General features: G+C 41.0%; 1 protein-coding gene across 1 annotated transcript; it reads right to left on the bottom strand.

The window, feature by feature from the left end:
* Positions 1-5,786: 5,786 nt before the first annotated feature.
* On the bottom strand, positions 5,787-22,624 carry SHCBP1 (SHC binding and spindle associated 1). The gene is made up of 13 exons (XM_068411513.1): positions 22,522-22,624; positions 20,088-20,255; positions 19,374-19,489; positions 18,123-18,331; positions 16,917-17,009; positions 14,079-14,312; positions 13,809-13,977; positions 12,413-12,533; positions 9,224-9,355; positions 8,163-8,281; positions 7,348-7,434; positions 6,864-7,005; positions 5,787-6,109 (listed from the first exon to the last, which is right to left on the bottom strand). The coding sequence occupies exons 1-13, from the start codon at positions 22,622-22,624 to the stop codon at positions 5,787-5,789; spliced, it is 2,016 nt and encodes a 671-aa protein (XP_068267614.1).
* Positions 22,625-23,056: the final 432 nt, after the last annotated feature.

Below are 23,056 nucleotides of genomic sequence, written 5' to 3'. Positions count from 1 at the left end.
GAGTCATGAAACATTATCTATAATTTATATACCATGATGTTTTAGAAGCACTGAGCATTAGCCCACTTCATTTCAAAGAAAAGGTACACTGCCAGCCAAACACGAACTTTAACCCGCAGTATTTCTCTCCCAAACTGCAGTAGGCAAATCAGTGAACAGCATTTCCTTTAAAAATAGCAGCACAGGCTGACTTTGTGAGGACTAAGAATGTGCTAATGTGATAAATACCTGTGACAAACATGTTTCACACTATTAAACAAGCACACCAAACCTGGAGAAAAGTGTTTGAACAAAAGGGCATGTTTTAAAATAAGCTTTTGAAGGAAAGATCTGAAAGGCTCTTTGAGGACTCTGAAGTGAAGTGGTACTTCTGTTATACTACTGCTTTCAAGTTTGAATTTTCTGCAGAGATTAAGGCCTTACTAGAGTGGGTTAAGATCACCCAGTCATTTACCAAAAATTGAAGTACATCATACAGTGTGAGTGACTCAAAAACTGCAGGCTGCAGACCACAAAACATGCCGGTGGACCTATACAGAGCAGTAGTCAATCACAAGAGTCAGTCAAGAGCAACTAGAAACAAGCATGAGGAAGCAGCTGAAATTAGCCTGAACACTTCACTGATGTTTCTGTGTGAGACACAGGGATGAAAGCATTTGTAAAAAGGAGGAATGGGTAACTATTCCTGCTGGAATGGGGTGATCAATTCACTAAGTAAACTAAGAAATATGCTTCTCTGTGTGCATAAGGAAGAACTCTGAGTCAATGAGCTTTTCAGAAAGTTAATCTCTCACTGCTGAGCACTGAGAAGTCCAACACCTCCAGGCTATTACTCTGCACACAACATTGAAAAGTCATTGTTGAGTTGCCTCAAAATGTGTCAAGATCTGGCCTGTTGCGCATTTCAGTGATGTGAGCTTTGTCTGCCGAGGCATTTGTAATGTTACAAGTATTTGGACAGAGATGTTAGGAGCTGCATTGAAATGATGTCTACTGGACACACACATTCATTTCCATTCCCTCCATTTCCTTTTTTTAACCCCAATGGATCAATAGTGTTTAATTTATATGCTATCCTCTAACCCACCAAAATTACTAGCTTTCTCCATCTTCGTTTCTTTCCACCCTTTCTTTTTAATTTAAAAAACAAACAAACAAACAAACAAACACCATTAAAACAGGTGTCATCTAAACTGAGACTACTCAGTCACAGGGGTTTGTTTTGGTTTGTTTTTTTTCCTGTGAATTGGGCCGGGGCAATCACATTTTATAATTTAGATGCAGCTCTGGCTGAAGCTTTGGCCTTTTATTACAAAATCCCAATTTGGAATAATTATCCTCTCTGGTAAGGTTTTTTTAAATAAAAATGGAAGGTTGAAGTTAAAGGGATGCTGTTAAAAGCTCAATTTGGAGCCACAGAGTGCTAAAATGCCTAAGCAAAATATTTTCTGCAGATTCTGCCTTAGCAGAGGTGCTCCTTCTCATATCACCACACTTGCACCTAAGCAGAAATAAGGATAGGATGGGATGCGCTGCTAGCTTTCTAGCAGTAGAAGGCACACCACTATTAGCTGAGCTCCTTCTTACACCAGTTAAGCGTTGCCCTCTTTTATCTTCCTGTAGGCATTGATCAATACCTTCTGTCTGTTATTACTCCTTATCCTGCCTTAACGAGTTCAAATGTGAGTCTAAAAAGTGGACCTCCAGATACACCAAAAAGTTTTTAAGAAGCCATAATCCATCCTTGAAAGCAAGGCAGCGCTCCTCTTAGAAAATAGCTCTGTCACCCAGAACAGTACTCACTTTAAAATTTAACCCATCAGAACATTGATCTCTCAACTCCACTTGCTACCAGCATGGTAAATACAATGATTTATATTATTACTAAAAAACTTTAAAAAAACCCTTTTTATCAGACAACACTTCCAAAGCAAGCACGTTGAACAATTTCTCATTCTCAGAAATTCTGTAAACAGTGCTTTTGCTTTATTAGTAAATAGATGAATCAAAACAAAGAAGTACATGATGTTCCTTCAAATTGCAGTATACAGAAGCTATATCCAGCCTACAAAACACGAAAACCTGCCAGTTTCATTTACCTTCTTATGTTTTAACCCTCCCTGTTTTGCATATTACCCACAAAATCTATGCTTGCAAACAAAAGCCTACATTAAGTAGTTTCAGATGAGGCAAAACATTATTGTAAAAAACCCTCCAGCCAGCTGGCAAAATTCCTTTGCACCAGAAAAAAAAATCTTCTGACACACAATAACATGCTGCTGCTGGCAAGCCTGTAACAGGGTAATTATCACTGTGACAACATACATAGACATCATTATCTATTAGGACAGAGGCTAGACTTATTTTAGCCCTCCTATATTTTAGAATAAGAAACAGGCACCATACAGCATTGATTGCTCCTCTAATTGAGTCTGAGATTAGTGGTAGCTATGCAGTAACTTTTTTTCTTTGCTCCAAAAGTTAATTTTGTTGAGCTGAGTTTTATAACCTTCCCCACACACACCCCCTCCAGAAAGCAGATATGAGGTCTGGGTCCATGCTCTACTCTGACTCTTCTCAGGTGAAAACAGTATGAAAGAAACTTTAAAGATAACATAAATTCTCAGAGGCATTCCAGAAATGATCTTTGAGATCCTAAATTTCTTTTATGAAAAGCATTTCCAGATTGCTTGCAGATCAAGTGCTGAGGTAAAGCATACCTGCTTGAGTGTATTCCGACTAGGATATTCGTGAAATAATGGCAAATTAAGTGTGCGATTTCAGAGAAACAGCTTAGGGAAAAGTATTCTCTGTTCCTGCACAGACCCCTGCTGCCCCCCAAGGGTGGGATGGGGGAACAGGAGCAGAGGAGATGACATCCAAATGCAGAGAACAAGACAGAACTCAGACCAGCCTGTGGCACTAGGAACAAACCACTCACATTAGATTTACTTTCAATTTTTACTTACCTTTAAATTCTTGCTCTATTCAAATCAGACCTCTCCCATGACCAGCCAATTACCAAACCCCTTAGCTACTCACTCCAAGGTTAAGATTTCAGTCTCTTGCTTAAGTGTTCTATTTTGTGTAAATAATTAAATATTTATTAGAACAGAGCTGAATGTGATTCTCACACATTCCAGGTGAATGTGATAACCACTGTTTGGACCATTTTGAAAGCAGTCTCTTTTTAATTTTTTACTTCTGGTTTACTAAAACAGGCTTGTGATTTAATCACCACATTATCCACAGGAAAATGTGACTGCTGTAAGGCATAGATAAAACAAACAAAAAAATCCTCCTGTGAAGATTAAGGTAATAGGGAAAGAGAGTTAGCATTAAAAAAAAAAAATTCTCTCTCTACCACTCCGAGTGTATAAAACTCCAAGTATTCTTCAGACCAGGAATATAGTGTTCTGTACAATAGCTGGCTGGGTAATTCCTGATACTTTTGAAACCAGCCTGAACAGCGAGGAGTGAGGCGGTGTGGTTATCTGTAGCAAATGCAGAGCTTATCTGAAGCTCTACAGTTCCCCTCCTTATCTGAAGTGCTGCAAGGGGCACGCCAATTGATTACGGGGAAAGGCAGCAGTTATTTCAGACTTGGTTTTGCACGCCCGAATTCATGCTGAGGGGTTTCCTCCTGCTGTAACTCTCCACAAGCTCCAGGGACAGCACTGCCTCATCAGGGGGAAGAGGGGGCTGCCTCTGCTACATCAGTGGCTGGCTGTCCCACAAAGGAAGGAAGATTTAAAATTAAAATAACACTGTTGAAGAACAATGATGTAATTTTCTGACTTGGGGGATGACTTAGCAAGCAACCTAGCTGCTACACAAGGCCATTGCTTGTCAAGACAGCACTTCAGACATGCTTCCCTGCTCCTTGGCACAAGGGTCTTCATCTTCTTGCCTGACTACAAGCATCTGCATGTAATCTAGTTAGTAAGGCAGAAGCTTGCTCACCGCAGAAGCCCACAAGAGCCCAACCACACAGCCAGGCACATCAGCAGGTCCCTGGGCTTTCTGAGGCAGTGCCAGTGGGGTCACAGCCACAGAACAACCCGCTGACCCTACGCAAGGTGCCAAGAGCACCACGACAGGAGGTGAAAGGCATGGCTGAACCCCAGGCTCTGTGAGCTACTCAGGCAAGATGTGACAGTCCTATGTCTACATGTACTGCAGTAGTATATTCCCATTTGGCAGGGGTAGGAGTGGGGCATGGAGCCATTGTATGCCGTTCCCAAAGAAAAATCATGGGTAAGTCTAGTACTATAGCAAAGAATACTTTCTATTGCTCTACTGCTCATGAGATATTCTAGGTCTTTTTCCTCCAGTTATGCAAATTCAGAGTTCACAGTCTGGCATATGTTCCCTTACACCAATAAAGTTCATCCCAATATAAAAGAATTTGTGCTGTAGCAGCTCTACAGTTTAACATAGCTAATAAATGTTTTATGGAAAAAAAAAAGTGGGTGGTGAGCTAAAAGTTATGACAAAGCTTGCAGCACTTTTGCTTTACTTCCCATGTGTTTTTTCATGAAAACATATGTGAATTTTTTGAAATATTGTTTAAAGTTGAGGTAATATATAGCCAGTTATTAATTTCTCTTTGTTTATTTACTCATTTACTAACTTTTAAACTAGAAGCTCCAACTCAACAGATTTGCCTCAAAAGCTGTTTTATATACTCCAGGCTCACAGCTACAGTTGCAAAATCTTTTGCCTAGAATGTACCATTTTTATTAATCTAGATGAAGACATGTAAATATGAATGCTTAATTACCAGAATCTGTGTAGTCTAGGAATCCTTTGGGAAACGTGGATTCAGAAAACAGGAATATAGATCCAATTTGCTGTCAGAAAGGTGAAATTAATACAATTTGTCATGCATTACTGTTCAGGGTTCAGGTATGATAAGCAAGGACAAGATACACTGCATGCAGCTTATTCCTCCTGAAAATATTTGTATGGCAGTAATTTATCTACTCACTAAAGACATGAAGGGACAGGGAAAAGGTTAAAGACAAAGCTCAAGGTTGCCAAGCTTTGAGAAAGGAATAGTGGAAAGGCCTGACACAATAAAATGGGGCCAGGAGCAACTACGTAAGCCATGAGGTAAGCTTCAGTGAACGTTTAATAAGTGTAACATGTAGTAAGTCCAAGAACAACAGGCTAGAAGCATAGGGAGAAAGTTATATTGCAGCTGCTTAAACATTTCTTGAAACTAAATGTTTTCACTAATGTTTCTTTGACGCCTATGCAAGAAAGCATTCTGGAATCAGTTTCTCATTCAGGAGGCAGGTAACGTTCACATAGAAGAGAGCAGATCATTAGTCATCACTGTAACATCAAACACCTTTAAGAAAATATTAAGAAATTTAGAACAATTTAAAAATGTAAGAAAAATTAAAATTTAAGAAAAATATTTACATAGAAGAAACTGAATTTATCATTTCAAACATATAAATGCTAACAAAAAATGCATTGCTCCGAGTGTACAAACCTTGTGTTAGTCAACAGTTCTTTCTCTTTATATTTAAGCATTTCTCCTTATGCCCTTCAAAGGGGCATTAAAGCTGCAAAATAAATAAACTTACATTTATCAGTGACATGCAGCAAGGAAGCAAAGTTTCCTCATGTGATATATATACACTGTGAATAAATATTTGTCACATTTTAGCAACATTGTGGAAGGCTAATGGAACAGCTTAACTCCTTGGAAAGTAGCAGTGAATATAACAGCTTGTGCAAATCTCATATTGCAATGCCATTAGGAGTCAGGACAGTCAGAAAAGAAAGGTACCAAAACTTCCTTTCCCATTCCATTTGAACTGATTGCCCACAATAGAAACAAACATTTCCTGTGACATCAAGTTGTCATCAGCTTCTGTGATCCCCAGTTCACTCAATCTTTTCTTGTGCATCTGGCTCTTCTTTGCAGAAGCAGCCCCAAGTTCATTTGCAATTTCATAATTGCCTTCAGTTTGTTCAGAAATCTCAGCTTGCTCATAATGCTCCAACTCATCAGTTACACATTCAGGTAGTTGTTCTTGCCTGAAGCCCTCTACACAGGCTGTCCCATCATCTGACTGGGTAGGCTGCGTATTCCCTAAGTCAGGAAACAATAAGAATGTCATCAACAATCACACAGAACAGCCAAATCATTTAAAACTCCTGGAATTAAATTTTCTTCAGGCTTAACATTTTTACCTCATCCCACTGACTTTTTGGTAACTGCTTAGTAACAGCCACAAATACAGCGTAAGATGCTTAAGGAAAAGGTTTCTTCTTGAGATGACTTCAAGTTGCCAACTGATAGTGATATTAAAGAAAATTACAGTGGGTTTACACATTGCACTTAGTGACAGTTCTTCTTGAATAAGACATGAGAAATACAGTTGTCACATTTTATTTACTGCAGAGAAAAAATTCTGTGCTGGGACCATGTCTCAGCTCTAATGCACGAAACAAAAAAACGAGCAGGGAATTATCATGAATCAGAAGAGCTGTAAGAGAAGCCGTATCTGCTTTCTTGCTGGTCGCACTCTTGTTTCTCTATGACCCAAGGAGGCCATCAGTCATACAGGCTCTGCTTAGTAGGGAGCACAGATCAGGGATGTAAGGACTTTACAATGAAAGTGCACACACAGCATGAAGGCACAGACATTCACAGTATTTCTCTGCAGCAAGTTCATCCTTTAGGAAATTCTAGTGTTCTGAGAGTTATGAAGTTTTATTTCAGCTAAATCAATCTAAACATTATTAGAAAATTTAAGAGACTGAATTATGAATTATGCAATCCAAAAACCTGAGTATACTAGATTTACTAGTTTTAGGAGTTTCTTCTAGGAAGAGACAAATACCTTTTGTTCTCTCGGCTAAAGCATCCTTTACATCAGAGGGCGTTGTTGGTCTAACCAGGACGACACCATATCCTTCATTATTATGGATCATATTATTGACCATGGTTATCTTGGGGATGTCATAATGTTCATCTAAAAAGTTCTACAGCAAAGAAATGGAAATCCAACATGTTATGTCCAGCTAAAGGGATGCAAAATATTCCAGTTTTAGGTAGAATCAGTTCTAAGTACTGGCTAGAATTTTATTATTTGCCTATGCAAGTGACATTGCAAACGGCATTTTCTTTCTGGCAGATAAATAAAACAAGTATACTGCTTTGGTGGACCAACCCAAGGCAAACAAGTACCATAACCATCATATGTGACATATAAGCGTTCTACCATAAAGCAGCAAGGTCATAAGCCAACCTAAATGCAAATTATTTGCATTAATTCTAGCAGCTATAAGCTTTTGAAAAACAAGTACATTCTGCCTTGAACTGACCTTTATAAGTATTCCCTCCTTGCAGTGGTGTATGCCGTTGTCTAACAGGGCGCACGTACTACCTGGATATATTTCCACACCAGCACCCTACAAGATAAAATTGATGGCAGTTCACAAATAGTCCGAGCACAATTCCAATTTAACTTGACAACTCCATTGAAGATCTTTGTGTTCATCTACCAGTTTGTGCAATGCAAAATTGTTTTGCCACTCCAGCTTCACAGCTTTTTTAAGCAGCAATACTCCTCCATGGGTTGAGGGCCCATGGATAATATTATTGCCACCTGGTAAATAGTAACTGCACAGCCTTGCATTACTTTCTTTTTCTTTAGCCATCCACCCTAACGCTCAAAGCCCTGTCACTCTTCGAAACAGTTCAGTTCTGAGTTTATCATCTTTCTGCAAGAACCAATGGACAAGGTGTCCAAAAAGGGCATTTCATTTGCAGAAAAAATGCAAGGTTTAATGAGAAAATTATTCATGGGCATAGAAAACAGAAAATCACTTTAAAACTATTGCAGGACATGAATCAGTCCAGCAATGCAGCAATGATTATTTCACAGAAGTCCCGTTACTACATCATTTTCATATCACCACACACAAATCAGCATGAGACACTTCACTGGATACTGTTGGAGGCTACAAGGCCCCTGGGACCAATCTCTTAAACTCAATAACATGTAGCTGTCTGAAATGAATTTGTGAAGGTTCTCTCAAGAGTGACAGAAGTCACCCTGTTACTGATTGTAATATTTCCAAGCAGAAACCTTTATTTTAATTTAGGAAATAAGCCAGAGTTAAGAATTTGTTTGTACCTTGGCACCGTACAGATCAGAGTTTTTCATCAATAGCTCAGCTGATGTTCGTATTGTTATGCCTGTGGTTTCACACTGTAACACACAGTTCTCCAGGGTGGTTTTCCCATGATGGACATCTACATACACAGAAAACAAATATTGTTAAATGAGCGAGTTATGCAAAGGCAAACCCCTGCTACAGAGAGATGGACTTGTAGCATTTTTGTAGTGTGATAAAATTACTATTTTAATTTTATCCACTTCAGGTTAATTTTACTGATTTGCTCATGCGTGGTTTGAACTCGTGCTATTTTTCTAGTGTAAGCAGGAACACTGCTGCAAGGGACCACTAGTCACAGATTTGTCTTAGAGGGGTTTTTGGCCTTTTTTTTTTTTTTTTGAAAGTGACAGCAACTATTCTTTTCATTACATTCCTAAGAGACTTTTGAATTAGTAAGATATTAAAGATATGTATGCAGGTGTTAAGAAACATTTTAGCATGTTTAAAACCAAGTGTCTGTTGAGGCAAAGTATTAATTAGCACCTTCTGCAAAGACAGAAGGCCATGGCAAATAAACTCGTTGGATACAACTTAGGATTATTTGAGCGTCAGTTTGAATGCACTGTCAGCAAAGTTCTATGGTACTTCTACAGCCCATGCTACTCCTCAGCGGAGAGCTGGCTGGGTTCAGCTACTGCTGAATGTTGCCACGGGGGTTCTTTTGTGGAAAGAGGAATTATTTCCTTTTCCAGGTAGCCTGGCATAGACTGTGCAGCAGCCACAATTAGGTTGCCTTAACAGCAGAAAAATGATCAAGTCAAATGATCTTATCCAAGCGTAAGAATAAAACACAAGAGCCACAATAGCTTGAAAGTACAAGAGTAGAAGTTATTTTGATGTTCACATTATAAGCAAGTTAAAAAAGAAAAGGGAGGGGGCACCTTGATATTTGCATCTGTAGGGCTCCTCTCTACAACATTTTTTTAAAACTAGTAAACTCTAACACTGGGTCTCAACTTTAATTCTAACAGTAAATTATGAAAGATTCACAAAAAGATCAAGATGCTTTTATACTTACTTAAAATCCCCTCCACAGCATCATGTTGCACTAACTTCAAACTGGAGATCCTTATATTGGCTCCTGTACAGTCAACAAAGTTGTCTCCTTTCCCTTGTTTTTCTATCACTATATCATCTGGCAGGCCATAGCCTTAAAGCAGAGGTGAAAGGTACAGGTTTGACGAATAACAGGTAACAGTCAGGTGCTCAGTAGATAACAGACATTTAAAATAAAAATGGAGGTTTAAAACTTGAGGTCTAATATCTTGCATAGGATGTTCCACCCAGTGGCCAGACTACACCTCACGTTCCCTCTGTACCAAGGCACAGGCACTCAAAACCAAACTCAAAAGTTACCTTACTTGAATGACACACAATAAAATGCAAAGTTACTTTAGACAGTTAAACAAAAGGGTAACTGAACTCACATTTGCCAAGGCCAAAGTTCTCACTCACAAAAGTTACAAGACAGCAGGGAGATGCAGTGACCAAGGACACACAGGTGCCTGCAGCCTGCTTTCAAAGTACAGAAGCTCACTAGAGCAGGCAGAGGTTCCAAATAGCACAAGGGAAAAAGCAGTCACCGCCACAATACAAGGAAGCAAGTGCAAAGGACTTCATGTTGTTAGTGAGCTTCACTCAGTTTCCCTATTTAAATGAAACTTGGGTCTAAATGTAATGTTCCTGTGTTACATGGGCTTCCAGAGTAATTCAGATTAAAAAGAAACTTTCACAAGCGTATGACAACATTGATTTACTAAGCCATCCACAGTTGTCAGCATTCAACCACTTACAGGGAAATTTATGAGCATGTAAAGCTTTTATTGCTTGTCACTGACAAGAATCATGATAAGGAAAGCAATAATGCAACGTCTATTAAAGCAGCATGAGTCCTATCATTTTCTGAAAGCACACCCAAACTCAGATAAGAAGTGCCTGAGCAAGATGCTAGGTTTTAACCAAGTACATAAATAAATACTGTAATGTGCAAGTAGAACAGTTAAAAAAAAAAGAAAAAAGCTTTGAACAAGAGTTGGCAGAAAGTTTTAAAGACAGCAGATTTAATGCAAAGTTAAGTGATTGATACTTCAACACATTATACTATCTATAAATCTTTTCACACTGCTACTGATTTGCAGTCACCCCTGGGGAGAAGGTGGCATGGGGCAGTTTACTTCCAGTACGTAAAGAGAGCACCACGGGACAGCAAGCGGCAGATCTAGTTTAACTTCACACCACTACAGAAAGGGGTTATTATCCGAGGCAAGAGTTTTAGGAATAATTGTCCTACAGACGACCTGCGGTTTTTCTAACTCTGCTTTTCACTTGCTTCACTTCACCTCTGAAGCAGCAGCTCTAGTAGTAAGAAGGAAGCTGGTGACAAGACAAGGAACAGAGAAGGAAATCGTCACCTGCTGTCAAGTGCTGCTCAATACACACTGTGGTCACGGCTGTACGCCCTGCCTGTAAGCTAAGTGACTCCACGGGAGCTAAAGGCAATTGCCATCCAGTAACACTGATCACAGGTATTAGATGGGCTGATGCTACAGGTTCCCATCCAGCTTGAACAACTACTGTACAAGCAGAAGGGGAGTTCTTAGGGGCCTTTGCTACATATTTTTGTGAAGTGTTAAATTATCCTTACCATGATTTCCTGCAGCTGCTACTGCTTTAACCTTATTTAGTTCTTGTAAGTTTTTATTTATGCCTGACTTACTGATCCTCATACTTTCAACCTGAGTACTGACTTGCACAGTGGCTGGAAAAAAATAAAAGCTCTACTAAGCGAAGTGACATTATATCTTTGATGAGTCGCCCCTTCATCCCAAGAACACCACCCAAGCAGCCAGCTGCTCAGATTAGTGCCAGAAAAATTTTTCTTGATGCTCCTACTTCAAACGTTTTTGGCTGCTACTATTGCTATAAAAACTTCTCTAACAGGAGTCCATATAAGAAGATTAAATGCCCCGACACATACTCATTATTCAGGTAGTGGTTCGTACTAAAGATACTTATTTATATGCCTTGCTCCTTAAAATAGAGCAGCTCATCCTTTAATAGCTGTGCTATTGCACCATTTCTATTACTGTTTCCTCAAAGCTAGAGAAGCAGTAAATACCTCCCCACGCAATTTTAGAACAATGTCATTCTTGCAGATAAATAACGCACTTTATTGAGGTCCTTTATCCTGCAGTTGCATTGTCTGTCAGCATGCATTTCTATATAAATCAAACATACACAAGAGAAGGGCAAGAAAGAAAACAACACTCATAAAACAAGAAGGGCAAGAAAAATAAAGTCCAGAACAGCAGGAAATTAAACTCCCAGCCTTCTTCCCATTAAGAAGTTTTGACAAGATAAAAATGCAGCTAAATAAGTATCTGAACAGCTGCACAAGCCCCAGTGATACACAGACTATTACACTGCAACAAAGCGTGCATGCCTAAAGCAGCGGAATTACACTGAGAAATCAAGAATTGTGAGGAAAAGATAGCAACATATCCTAGTCAAGGCAGAAGTATTTCAAACACATATTTTGCAAGAAAAATGGGATCACATATGCTGTGTCTGTTTCTACAGAATAAATACACATGTTAAATCAACAGCTCTCTCCTCTACCCATGCACTTCACGTAATGCAGATTCACACTGGCAGCCCCCACGCACATTGCTGACATGCAGTAAGTGCCATCAGCTAAGTTCTAATAGCACTTGGCTCTTTCCCTCTGTATTCACCAGTGCTACACTGGCAGTGAGTCTCAGAGTATACCTCTCAAGCAGACCAAGACATGCAAAGAACAACAAGGACATCTCTCAAGTACTCTTAAGTGACTGACTTCAAAAACTGAAGCCTCTCACACTGACTTTTGTGCTTCCTAGATTAATATAATCAAGTCCCTCATCTTTCTGTTGAATCCTCTCTATTAGCTATATAATCAGGATTTATTCAGACAAATAGATAGGAGGAAAAGATGAATTTGCTATTAATCAGCACAATTTGCAGTTTATTTGCAGAAGTAACTATGGCTAATGAAACTGCTTACACCATCCTGCATTAGACATGGCTCTACAAGCAGAAATAGGAACACTTTGAAGAATAAAGCAAACGCTCCCGCCAGACTCCGCAACAAGTAAATCCTTATGCACAGCTAGTTTAAGATATTCAGTTTACTTTGCTTTAAGGACCTTTATGCTAGCAAACCTTCTACCTTCTAGTTCAATTGAATCAGCAATGCAGAACACGCCATCTACAACATAATGACCAGGACAGATGATGACTGTGTCTCCTTCATAACAGGCATTTACAGCTGCCAGTGGATCATTGTGAAACTGTAGAAGACAAATAATATAATCAGCTCCTGAAGAATGCTATAAAAATAGATGCATTTATGCCCTTAAAGCTTGCTTTTCAATTAAATGTTGCTGCTTTTGCTTAGAAAAAACCCTTTTTAATGGCACCAGTAACACACAATTTCTACTTTGAATTCAAGAATCATAGCACACTGGACAAAAACAGCCTTAAAACATTCCTTTGATGCTTGTGTCATGTCCATTCCCCCATAAGAAAACTGGGGTAGAGACACAGATTGAAGAGCATATGCAGCAGAAAGCAAACCTCAACATGGCCTTGGTTCCAGGCCAACATTTGAATTGTGCCTCAAGTGACTTGCCATGAATTACTGATTAAATAGATGACAGAAGGTAAAGAAAATAACAAACAGAAACAACTCAACAACTAGATTTGAGCTGGTCTGAACACAGATGTAACCTTTTGCTCCTGGTGCGAGTCACCCCAAAATAGAGTTCAGATATTACAGTGGCAAATATGGGGTCCACATGGTCCTTTTTCTTGCCCAAAGAGGGCAGGCTGATATCCTTCACAAATATTACTGAGGGATTCTGTATGGAAGGATAACAAACAGTACAGAAAAATTGCACTTTTATTGCTTCCCAGCAAATTCGAGGGTAAGCATAGTGAGAGCGTTTGTCAACTGCCAAAGCAGAAAATCTGATTTATAGCCCAAAAGTTAATCCAGGACCTTCCCTGTGGCTCCATTTTGGCCATCTGTAATTCATGAACTTGATCAGAATACAGCAAGCAATTTCATTTGGGCCCAAGGAATCCAGACCGTTCTTAATTGCTGAAGTGGCAAGTCCTGTCTGAATTCACTAAAACTAAACATAACTGCTCTAAAATAAATGTATGTCCTACACAGAACTAAAGGAACAGAATGACATTTATTTCTTCAAACTCTAGATAATTATCAGTAGCATAAAAAGACACATGTATTTCAAAACTAAATATAAGTATTATGCCTTACCATGTTTCATTGTACAATTATTACAGAAGGTTTATCTCCTTATTTCCTACACTGAGGAAGGAAACTGCCTGTATAGCGTACTCAGCAGACACAAATAAATTAAAAACTATTGGTATCATCCAGTCTTACCACTTATTGTTTAAATTACACTGCTTGTTTTGAACTGACAAAAAATAACACCGTGCAAGTGTAGTATCTTGCACATGATAAATTAACTTACTCTTCCACATTGTTCTTGAGGAGAAAAAAAGTATCAGCTGACAGACAATTCCTGTTACTGTACCTGTATTTCTAGGTCTTCACCACAGGATTCAGGGCAAAGTCTGTCCCTTATCAATGACTGCAGCAGACTTGCCATCATGGTTGAGGATACCACATGAGTGATCTTGGTACCCGTTGGTCTCAGTCCTTTAGCCTGTAGACCACTGTATTTTTGGTAACCAAACACATACCTAAAACAAGAGCAACAAAGCCACCAGTTCTTTCTTCAGTAAAGAACATCCATGTATAGTTTCCCATATGGCCCTCCCCCTTGCACAAACCCACCAAGTACCTCAGCAGTGGATTCTCAATTAGTTTTAGCTTTTGTTTTAAGTGCTCTATTTTCTCATACAATTTTAGTCCTTCCACCATGGAGACGTTTTCTACTTCTGAGTCCGAATCACTGCTTGATATGCTGTTCCTCACATTTAAAAACTTCCTGTAAAGCTCTTCACATTGAGACAACAAGTTCTGGTAATCAGCTACAAGCCCAGAAGGCACACGGTGTTCCAGGATGTCATAATGCCTGCAATTCAGAGCCAGGGGTCAGTATGTTTCACATTTACTATTTTGAAAGATCAAATACAAACCCGGAGAGAACCCGAGGAGTTCTGCATCAGTACTTTAGTCAAGATCCTCTGCAGTCTATATCAACACTGCTCATTTTTTTTTGAAAACAGCAAATCCAAAAATCTGAAGACACAAACATATTGCTTTCTAAATAGTTGTCCATCCACCTTGAAAGATTATACACAATTATCAGAAACTCACTCTACAACAAAGGCATAAACACAGCTATAAAAAAAAATAGTAAGAATTTAGAAGGTAATTAGATATAAAATTAGCCTATTTTTAAGCATTTATTAGAAAAACTGAGAAAAACATGTCTGAAATAGAAGAAAAATCCTATAATGTGAAGTCTCTATTAGCAACAATCTAAACAACTACCTGGACAAAAATGCAGAATGAATAAGAAAGGCATTATCAGCACCAGATGAAGATGTGAAGGCACTGCAGAGTAAATTTTGCACCATCCCAAGAGCATCCTCTACAAATGAAACCGCAGGCCAGAAAATGCCAGCCAAAAAGTCACATTGCCAAAGTCAGAAAGATCTGCCAGCTAGATGGTGCCAAGAACTCCAGGGCCAATCATGTAGGACCAATCATGGTCACTACAAAAAAAGCTGGACATCAATTAATAACAAATAAAACAAGATTTAATTATCTCACACCATTTTTGTAGGGAAACCAACTGAACGCAGTATAAATAACTCTATTCAAGAGGCTACACGAAATCAGGGCAAAGATGTTCCCTCAACATTCAGAGGTTCTTCAAAGGGTCCACTTAAAGCATGCTGCAAAGAGCCAGAAAATTTGTAGTCAGAGCAGCCAATATATATACAGTTCCAATAAAAAAGGTGTACAGAAACACAAAGAGCCTCACAAAATTTCGGCAATGGGGTTATCAGAGGCAACAGAGTAAGTCAATGCAGCATGATTAACAGCAGAAGAATTTATAGCAACATAGAAATATAAAATATCTGAAGGAAACTGAATGTTGTGTATAATTTGGCCCCGAAATGCATGCTCTACATCTTAGAGCTGGTCACTATGAAAGTGCATAAAACTGTATTGTTTTTTCAAGCTTTAGTTAAACAGTTCATACAGCTTTACTTGCCTCAGAAGACTAGTACAGCCTAATGTGCAGTGTAAAGATACTGTCTGTTCTCATTAAAACAGTGCACACCAGAGACCTGAAAAGTTTAAAGCATCATACGTTTCCATGCATTGAAGACTAATATTATTTCTGAGCTGACACATCAGTGCTTAGATCACAACACAGGACAGCACCAACATCAGTGTAGCCTGGAGGACAGGCTTTGTATCAAGTGTGGTATGGGAGAATAAGAAAGGACAACATTTACTTTTCTGCTCGAAGACTTGTTTAAGCATTTTGGATTCTCACTAGAATGGCTGTAAGGCCACGCACAGTGTTAAAAAAATAACATTATCCTGTGGCACATCACTGCGTTCTGGTTTCATTCCATGCAGTCTCCATAAGGCTCCAAAAACTCAACAACAGAATAGCCATTGGCTGGAGCATACAGTATAAACACTTCAGAAACACATACAATTTCCATATATAACACTTCCTCCTAATATGTATGATCTCAGAAAAATACAGGCATATCAGAGTCCTCAAATGTCACATCGTGTCCTATTTGAGAGGCCTGCAGCCGCCTTTATAGTGTGGGTGATTATACTAATTTTCTTTCTAAATCACATGCTGTATGCTATATTCTAGCACATGTAATGCCATATTCTAAATAGCATTTCAGGGTAGGTTATAAATACTCACTGATGTAGTTCCCCAGCATCATAGCACTATCAAACCTGGATCTGAATGACACACAAACTTCCAGATACTCATGATGCTAAGTTATAATAACTAAAGAAAAGAAATTGTAAAATGACTCTCATGGAAGACTTCAGAAAAAGACAGTGTGTCAAATATAAGGGGAAAACCTACAGTAAAAATCACTTTTCAATTATTTGTTCCAGGTATGTTTTATGGTGTGCTTTGGTTATTTAGCACCCTCAAAAATATAACCAGATTGTGTCCTTGTGTACCGCTTCAGTTCCATACACCAGGACTGTATTAAAAACCCACCTTCAGAAAACCTAATGCTGACTAATCCCACTAGGGAAAGAAATACCCACATTCCTCCTTCAGCATGACCAATTTACAAGCTTTTGTTTACATTCAGTTCCCTTCTGGTTCTTATTCTATGCCTAGAGGTATCGGAGCATCCCACGCTAGCTGTAATTAGGGTTACAATTCATAGCCTGCAATTTGGAGGCGGCTATAGCTGGGTTTGGAGCGCCATCTGATGGGAGATCAAGGATTACAGGGAAAAACAGAGGGTTCAGAAACCAAGTGGCAACCTCAGTTGCACCCTCCTTCCATACAAAATTTTGACCATCAGACAGTGAATGCTGTTAGAACAAATTTGCTTTGATTTCCTAGTGAACAGGTTGGTTTTTTTTTTTAATCTAGTTGTGTGTCACTATTCCCACGTCACCCTTTCCTGTGGTTCTATCCTAATAATATCAAAGGTGTTGCACTTACAATCTCAGTCGAGGCTCAACACATCGTACAAAGTAATCAAAATCATCCTCCTCCTCCTCGTCCCAGGTCCTCCAGATGCACTGGTAGAAGAACCTTTTGAAGCAAAGTAAGTGTTTAATCACAAAAAGGAGGCCACGTTTGCCTGAGCAGAGACAACAGCACTGGAAACGCGAATGTAACCAATTTGAGAATTCATCTCAAAGCATCACCTCTCCAATTCCAGGTTACTGTCCTGTAAACTATTTAGTATACACAGAAGTTAACTTTCTTGTCTGTTGCTTACCAGCATAAAGAGCTTTATTTTGTGTATCTAACTTAAAAATTTATAATAGCCTGAGTCCCACTTTCAGCAAGAGAGTGAACAGCTAAAAGCTGAATTTGAAAACAAGACTCACACTCTTAAGATCCTGAGGCTTTTTGGTTGTTTGGTTTTGGCCAGACATCCTTCATCTAAGCTTTCTTTTTGACAATGAGTTTGTCACCTCCATCATTCAAGCTTAGATCTCTACTACCGAGTAATTCTCAACAGAATGTGTCTCTTCTCTCCTTCTCCTCCCGCACCCACCACTTCTGAAACGGCCCGTTTTCTAGATGGGAAAGTTATGCCTCCTATTTTAGCTTTTTCATCCAGTTCTACTGCCTATTTGTAGACAGCTTTCAAACAGCATGTAGTACATTAAAGCAAGGGAGATGGAAAAGAGACAGAGACGATAAAGGAAAAGAAAATAGAAGAAGTTAAGATGTGAACAGACACCTGAAGAATAAGGAGCAAATTTAGGGAAGGAGGCAAAATGCAGAAAAAAAGATGAATGGGACAAAAAAAAAGGAAAAAATCCACCAAAATGTTATAGAAGAGAAAGGAACACTGCACCAGTGCCAGCAAGGTAGTACAGCCCAAGGAAATACGAAGTGGAAAAGATAGGGAAGGCAACACGATTTTTTTTTCCTCCTTTTGACACAGAAAGCAGACTGACAACAATATGCAGCAAAATGTACCTTGTAATTGTGTGATTACCTGCAGCTGCAGAGGACACCGCAGATTTTCTTTGTGAGCAGTCTCCTCATAGTACCAGTCATCAGATTTACTTTGGAAAGCTTGGCTTGTGGAGCTGCCAGCATGACCACAAGAACCGAGGGCACCACCCATCGGATACTACCCGAGTGTAATTGTTCAAGACAGAAATTAAACCTTGAGCATTTTCCTACCTGACATGCTCTACAGCTAGTGCTGTCTGGTCAAACTCTCCTGACTCATCATACACAACCCACAGCTCCTGCAGTGGTATCTGACGCTCCTTCAGCTCCAAGAGTTCCTGCATGCACTCCAAGGTGAAGGTGCTATCCCGTGACTCGCACAGGAAAGGATCACTGAGTTGCACAACTGCTTTCAGAGCTGAGCACTCCACATCAACAACCTGTTGGAACAAATGGTTCTTAAGATTTCTCAGAACCTTAGATACAGCTGAGGAAGGCTAACATGACACACAAGTCAGCAGGTCATACTGCAAGTGCCAGTTGACCCACACACACCAATGCACATTGCATAGTACAGCAAAGGCAATCTATTCAGCTGAAGTGATAACCCCGGAATTAAGAACCACGCATCTAGAGCCTTTTCCACATTCAAAACTTGGTTCAAATCCCTCATAATACTCATATAAGGCCAGCAAGCTGCTTCACTATTTTGGTGGGGGTTTTTTGGTTTTGTTTGTTTGTTTGTGGTTTTGTTTGTTTGGTTGGTTTTTGTTGTTTTTTTTAAAAAAAAAAAAGAACAGGCAAAAGCAATATTCTCAGACTCAAACAAATCAATACTTTACAGTTCTTAGGGACTCATTTGTCAAAGTGCCTACAAGACATGAACAATTCAAAGAGTTAGTCTGGGCCAGTGAAAGCCATTTTTTCACTAATTGGGCTGAAAAGATGAGAGGGTACAAAGTTTTTCCCTCTTCAAACATGTAAGGGAACTGCAAGTTTGAACATCTAAGGTTTGCACAAAGGTGTACGACTTGGACATTGAGAGATCTAGAAAAGGTGCATCCCAAACCAGCAGTCCTCAGTGGGTCTATGACAGGAGTATGCAATGCGGAAGAGCTACTGTCAGTACCAAGGTGGGTTAAAGGGAAGCATTTTACTCACAAAAAAACTGACAAGTGATCAGAGCCTGATATCTGAAAAGACTACATTACAAGAGCCAGCTCTGGACCAAGTACATATTCCCCCTGTGCCCACAGAGTTCTACTTCACTGCTCATTCGCACTGACTTGGTGTTCCCTCCTTCCAGTTTCAAGGAAGGAACCCTTTGAAAAAAGTCCTATTGCTCTAGCCATCCCTGGCAATTAGATATGAAAAGATTACTATATTCTACCAGCTCAAACTTCGTAGATAATTGATCTGTCTGTTAGAGAGGTAAATTATGTTAATTGGAGACAAATGACTGAGCAATTGCATTCAATTTACCTCAACAAGAACCTCAAACACATTAGTGCGCCAGACTGCCTGCCATCCAGATGGTTCAAGGACCTTCTCCAGGTACTCAGCTGTGAATTCTTTCACCTCAGAAGCTTTGCAGTCAGCTAAAAGCAAATTGAAGACAGTACATTTATGCAAAGAAATAAAGAAAAATCCTCCAGATCACTGGAAAATGAAAATCAACACAGTTGAAATGTTCCTCTACCACATCTAAAGTTGAACTTCATTCTGTTTTGCACATGACAACCACCAGCATTTTTACTGTCTCTCTCAGTACTGAGAGAGCTGGAGAGTCATCTGTTTCGTGCTTCTCTGGAAGAAGAGATCCAGTACTCAACCTTCCAGGTACTGAAGGTTTCAGTAAACAGCTAACCTGTGCCTTATCTTAAACAGTCTTACTAAACACAAAAAAGTTCTAGTAAGATCAGTTAAAACAAGGCACAGAATCTGATATGAGCACTTTTTCCTTTCAATCGTTCTGATTTTATTTACTTACATTAAAACCATTGCCTTCTGGTCCACCAGCTAGAGCAGCAGAGGTTACAGCGTAAGTGATGGCAGTACATTACGTATTTCCTAGACCCCATTATTAAGAGCATCTCGCAGTTCAATATGGAATTGACTCCATTTAAACTGGATTATTTAAACAGTCACTACAAGAAACCTGACTACATGTTCTTTTTCTACTAAGAAATTACTTACCCAAGATGTAATCCTGGTAAGCTTTAAATCGCTCGTAAAACAAAAGATGATCGGTGTGAAAAATATCTGGAAAAAGCACATTCCCATCTGGCACAGTCCTTCCTAAAGCGGTCCCTGGTTTGTCACGACTGCCATAATCACTACAGGAATCATCTTCCTGGAGCAGATCTGGGGAGAGGAATGGGAACAAAGCAAACCCCACAAACTGTCAGTTCAATGCAATCATCAGGAATTCTTTGGGAATAGAGGAATGAGCGTTCAGCCCAAGGTCTATCATGAACCTGCTTTCTAGAGCACATCTTTAACTATCCTTGGTGAAGAGACTATCTTGCTTGGTTACTTGCTCTCTTCTTCAGAATATTTACCCTGTCCCAAAAGAGGATCTCCGTATTTGTTGCCACCTGCCCTGAGCTGCAGTTACATGCTAATTTACTTTGTTCTATATGTAAGATCTAAAGTCCTTTAGGTACTACATTACCATTCACGTACATATTATGCCTTGTTAGTACACTGCCTGCATCACCCAGACGTGATCTCAAGCAATAATCCAAATGATTTTGGGACATGTATAAAACCAGATGATCCATGCACGACTGACCCAAAATAATGCACAGGCTTACCGTGAGCAAAGAGCAAAATATAAGAAAGGTGCATGATAAAACTGCAGATACTGGTCTGAGCTAAAGATGTGTTTTCACAGTTGCCCTTTCCTTCTCTTAAGTGTTTTCCGGTTCTTCAGTACAAGCGTTCTTTTTGTATTTTAATAAACTAGCAAATAACAAGGTCCCCACATCTGAAGTCTCCATGGAAATTCCAAGCAACATATTTACACAGAAGGGACATAGCACTGTAATTTTTAGCCCGCTTAAATAGGCATTGGCTGAATCTTTACTTTGAAGAGCTCAATGCAGTGACAGCACCCCTTTAGAAGTCTCCAAAAACATGTCTCCACTTGTGTTCTCATTACAAACTCAGTGAACTCAGTCCCTGTTGGTCTTACAGTATCTCTCAGGCCTGGTCATCCATAAGTTCAGAAAATATTAGAGATGACTACAGTAAACCAAAGGTGATGATGATTCAGGTCTTTTTTTTTTTTTCATTAATGTAGCAGCTCAAGACACCCTCATTGTCCATAACTTGATTCTGTAACAATCCACAGGCCTCTGCATTTTCATTAGACTACAGTCTGACCTTTACTATATACCTGAAAAAAGAAAAAAATCACATTCTATCTTTAACACATGCCTTACATTTCAGGATGTGTTATGAAAGCTGGCAGTTTTGATCTCAAATTTGTTGAAGTTCTTAAATATCTAGGGCCAAACTCAATCAAGAAAACGAAAGTCAGAACCAGTGCATGAGCCAATTACAAGCGCTTAGACGATAGAACTTTTCTCTGTGGCAGAACCACTGTAATAACATGCAAACAAAGGAAATGAAAAGGTGATTTTAATCATCAAGTGTGATTTATGAAATAGTTTAAAGATTCCTGTAAAACTGTAGCTATGTTACATGGACACTGTAAATAAGATTTTTTTTCCTACACACCCATAACCAAGCCACACTACGAATTCCAGAGCACAGCATTCGTTCCAGAACAAGCCATTTAATTTAGCTTGCTCTTTGTTCACAAACCACAAGCCTATAACCACATATCAATAATGACCTGGCACTAAGCAATGATACTCAACAGATACTAAAAGCACCAATATTCCAAGACTGGACTAGAAAGGCAAAGGGCAGGGGAGCCACTTCGAGGAAAGCATTTTTCCTCTGTCTGTTTCAAACACATACACAGACGCGGATTTAAATGCCTGTGGTACGCACCTGAGACACACACCATAAGCTCGTAATCAAAAGAAAAAAAAAATTACGGTGTTTATTTCCACAGATACCCCTATGTTCCCTCGCAGGGCACCATTTCTAGCCCGGTCCCCACCCCACGCACCAGCAGCCCTTACGAACCGGGGAGCGCTGAGCCGCTGCCTGCGGACGGCCCTGAGCACCGCAGCCCCCCACCGATACCTGCACGGGGCCGCGCTGGATACAAGAAACATTTTCCCCGTAAGGGCGGCCAAGCAGCGGTACAGGCTGCCCGGGGAGGTCGTACAGTCTCTCCCCGTGGAGGTATTCAAGCCCCGGCCGGAGCAGCTCTGAGCAGCCCGGCCCGATCTCGCAGCCCCATCCGATCTCGCAGCCCCTCACCCCGCCTCCCAGCCTCCAGTGTCGGCTTCCGCAGCTGCAGACCCGCCCGGGGCAAACCGCGCGTCCCCGCCCGCACTGCCCTGAAGCGGGGCGGACGGTGCCCGCGGCCCTCCCGCGGCTCGCCTCTCCCTTTCCTGGCGGCGGCGGCGGCCCCGGGCCGCACCCGGCCGTGGGTGGCCCTGCGCCCTTCCTCCCGGCGGGGCGGCCGCCCGGGACACGGAGCCCCTACCTGGCTGCACCTCCTGGGCGCGCTCCTGCAGGCCAGCGCTGCTCAGGGCCGGCAGCACGGCCCGGCCTTCCCGCTGCGGCCCCGCCGGCCCCGGCTCCGCCATACTGCCCGCCCGCGCCGCTCCGCCCGCCGAGATTTCAAACTTCCCCGGCCGCTAACCCGCTGCAACGTCACGGGCAGCGGCCGCCCTGATTGGCTAGCGGCAGCCGCGGGACGGCGGGCGGTGCCGGGGCCGTTGCGTGGCAGCGCCGCTTCTCGGCGACCGTTTGTGCCGGGGTGGGCTGGGGCGACCGTGCCCGCGGGCGCGTCCGCGCCGGTCGCGCGTGGGGCGCCGGCGCTGCCCCGCCGGTCGCGCGTGGGGCGCCGGCGCTGCCCCGCCGGGTGCTGTCGTTACCGCAGTTGCGCCCGGCGGCGGGGATGACCGTGACCGGTACCGTCCGTTTCCAGCAGGCTGGCCGGGCTCCCTCGGGAGCAGGGCGGCAGCCGGAGAGGTCGGAAACGGAAAAGAATGCTTAAGAACTTGCACCTGCCAGTC

This window comes from Nyctibius grandis, chromosome 12 (assembly GCF_013368605.1).
Source record: "Nyctibius grandis isolate bNycGra1 chromosome 12, bNycGra1.pri, whole genome shotgun sequence".
NCBI lineage: Eukaryota > Metazoa > Chordata > Aves > Nyctibiiformes > Nyctibiidae > Nyctibius > Nyctibius grandis.
Note: the sequence above shows the minus strand (reverse complement) of the source record. Positions and strands in the feature narration are given on the sequence as shown.